The sequence below is a fragment of the Papio anubis genome, chromosome 8, assembly GCF_008728515.1.
Source record: "Papio anubis isolate 15944 chromosome 8, Panubis1.0, whole genome shotgun sequence".
In the NCBI taxonomy this organism is placed as follows: Eukaryota; Metazoa; Chordata; class Mammalia; order Primates; family Cercopithecidae; genus Papio; species Papio anubis.
In genome coordinates, this window is record NC_044983.1 from 11586904 (window position 1) to 11589126 (window position 2223).

The 2223-nt window shown below is 43.5% G+C and overlaps 1 protein-coding gene across 1 annotated transcript; it reads left to right on the forward strand.

Moving 5' to 3' along the window:
* The first annotated feature begins 307 nt into the window (after positions 1 to 307).
* Positions 308 to 1742, forward strand: C8H8orf48 (chromosome 8 C8orf48 homolog). Its single transcript, XM_003919642.5, has one exon. The coding sequence runs from the start codon at positions 453 to 455 to the stop codon at positions 1392 to 1394; it is 942 nt and encodes a 313-aa protein (XP_003919691.2). The 5' UTR covers positions 308 to 452; the 3' UTR covers positions 1395 to 1742.
* The last annotated feature ends 481 nt before the right edge of the window (positions 1743 to 2223 follow it).

Here is a 2223-nt window from a genome sequence, read left to right on the forward strand (position 1 = left end):
TTGCTTGATTTTTAAATCTAGATGCATTTAGGCGGGCGTACACGTTCGGATTTGTCACAGGCCACCTAACTCTATTCGTCTCACACGTGCCACCTGTCTGACCCCTGGGAAACAGAGTTTGCAAGCTTTTCCCCTTGACTACTCGACTTTAGCACCAAAGAGCAGCGGGAGTGCAGAAGAAAGGGCGAAATCGCCAATCCAGTGTCAGCAGCGCAGGAGAAGTGGGCGCTGCGGAGCGCGGAGGAAAAGGCGGGACGCCGCAGGGTGGCCAGTCACTGCGCATGAGCGGCCTGCGTTGCCATGGCAGCTGGGAAGGCGGCGTCTCCCGGAAGACAAGCTACGCAGAGCTGACGGCACTGAGAGCCATTTCTGGAGGGGCCCGCTCCTGACGGGTTCCTGAGCCAGTCTTAACCTGGGCAAAGGAAATGAGGAGCCGAGCCTGATGCATTGTGATGGCCATCTGCCCAGAATTGGCCCAAACGGACGAAAGTGCTCTGGCAAACGTTTCTGATGAGACTGAGACTTTGAAGAGCTTTACTGATGAGGTACAGACTTCCAGTTCATTCAGTTCCTCTGGAGGACGGCAGTCATCGCCCCTGACCTCTGGGAGCAAACTGGAGAGGGAAAAGCAGACTCCAAGCTTGGAACAAGAAGACAAACAATCTGAGCTTTTGGACTTCAAAAATTATGAAAAGAAGTTGAGTAAAAAATGGATCAACTACCTCAAGCGCAAAGACTCTGACTTTGAACGGCACCAACCAGACACCAAACTTCAAACAGAAATCACTCAGGTATCCGATGAAGAATTGAATGCCCTGCAGTCTTATTGCACCATGAAGATAAATTTGATTCATCATAGAGGGGATTCTAAGAAGACGACGAGTGGCAGACATAAAAAGCTGTATGTTGGATTGGATGCAGAGGCTGCAGAGAGAGATGCCTTAAGTGGTACTGTACCCGATGAACTTTTGAACAGAATCTACTTTAAAAACATGAGGACAACGCCAAAACAGGAGGCAGCAGCCAAGGAACACATATCTTCTCAGTGTCCCGATTGTAACAGGAAAAGAGCAGAGCTGGCCCTGTTTGCCTTTCTGAAACAAAAGAAGACTTTGCTGGAGTCATTTCTACTTCAAGAGAAAATAGATGAACATCTTCATACCAAAGACTTTCTCACCCATATTGGAGAAGCACATCAAGACTTCCCCAGGCTTTCAGATGACCCCAGAATAATCTGGAAAAGACTGACTGGGAAAAGTCATATCAGATACTCTGGTTTTGAAAGATCAGATACAGAGCAGAAGATGCAGCGAGATGGAAATAGTGCTTGTCATTTACCCTTTGCCACTTCTCAAGCCACTTACTCTAACCAAACCAGAGCTGGTGATTGTTAATGATAATGTGTAATGTGGATAGATGTCTTTGTTGTGTATTTGAGTAATTACCATAATTTCTACAGGCACTTGAGAAACTAACTTAAGACTTTACTATGCTTCCTTCACAGATTTGAGGATTAAGAACTTTCACTTTTTTTTTTCTGATTATAGAAGGCACTGTTGTGGTTGGAATAGTTACAAAAACTTTTACAAAAATCCAAGAGAGCTATGTTAGTAGTTTGGGCTAGGGTGTTGATGGTACAGAAGCAAAGTAGTATGGGGATGTAAGAGAAACTTAAGAAGTAATAACTGTCTTTGGTGATCAAATGGCTATGGGAAATTAATAAATAGATATTTGAAATGTTATTAAGTGTCTGACTTGTGCGCCCGGATGAATGATCATTAATTTCATTAAGATAGGAACACCAGAAGAGGATTGTGTTTGATGGGAGTGATGAAGAGTATGATTATTTGGACATATAAGGTGTAGTGGGGATGTGCACATTGACAGTTTGAGGAAACATTTGATTATTTATTTTTGCACTTCAGAGGAAAGGTATAGCCTAGAGGTGCAAAATAAATTGGCAAGGGCTGGGGGAAGGGTGGGGATCAATGGAACATAGCTGGAAATTGAAGCAACGGATTCTCAAACTCTTTTGGAAGTGACTAGCGTAAGAAGAGAAGCAGGGTTGATACCAACTCTTGAGAAATGTCAATTAATGGCCAAGTAGAGGAAAATCAACCTGCAGTTAAGGTTGTGAAAAAATTATCAAGGGGATCAAGGAAATCAGGAATGTATAGTGTCATAGATGCTAAGGAATGAATATTTAAAGAAGGATAATTATCT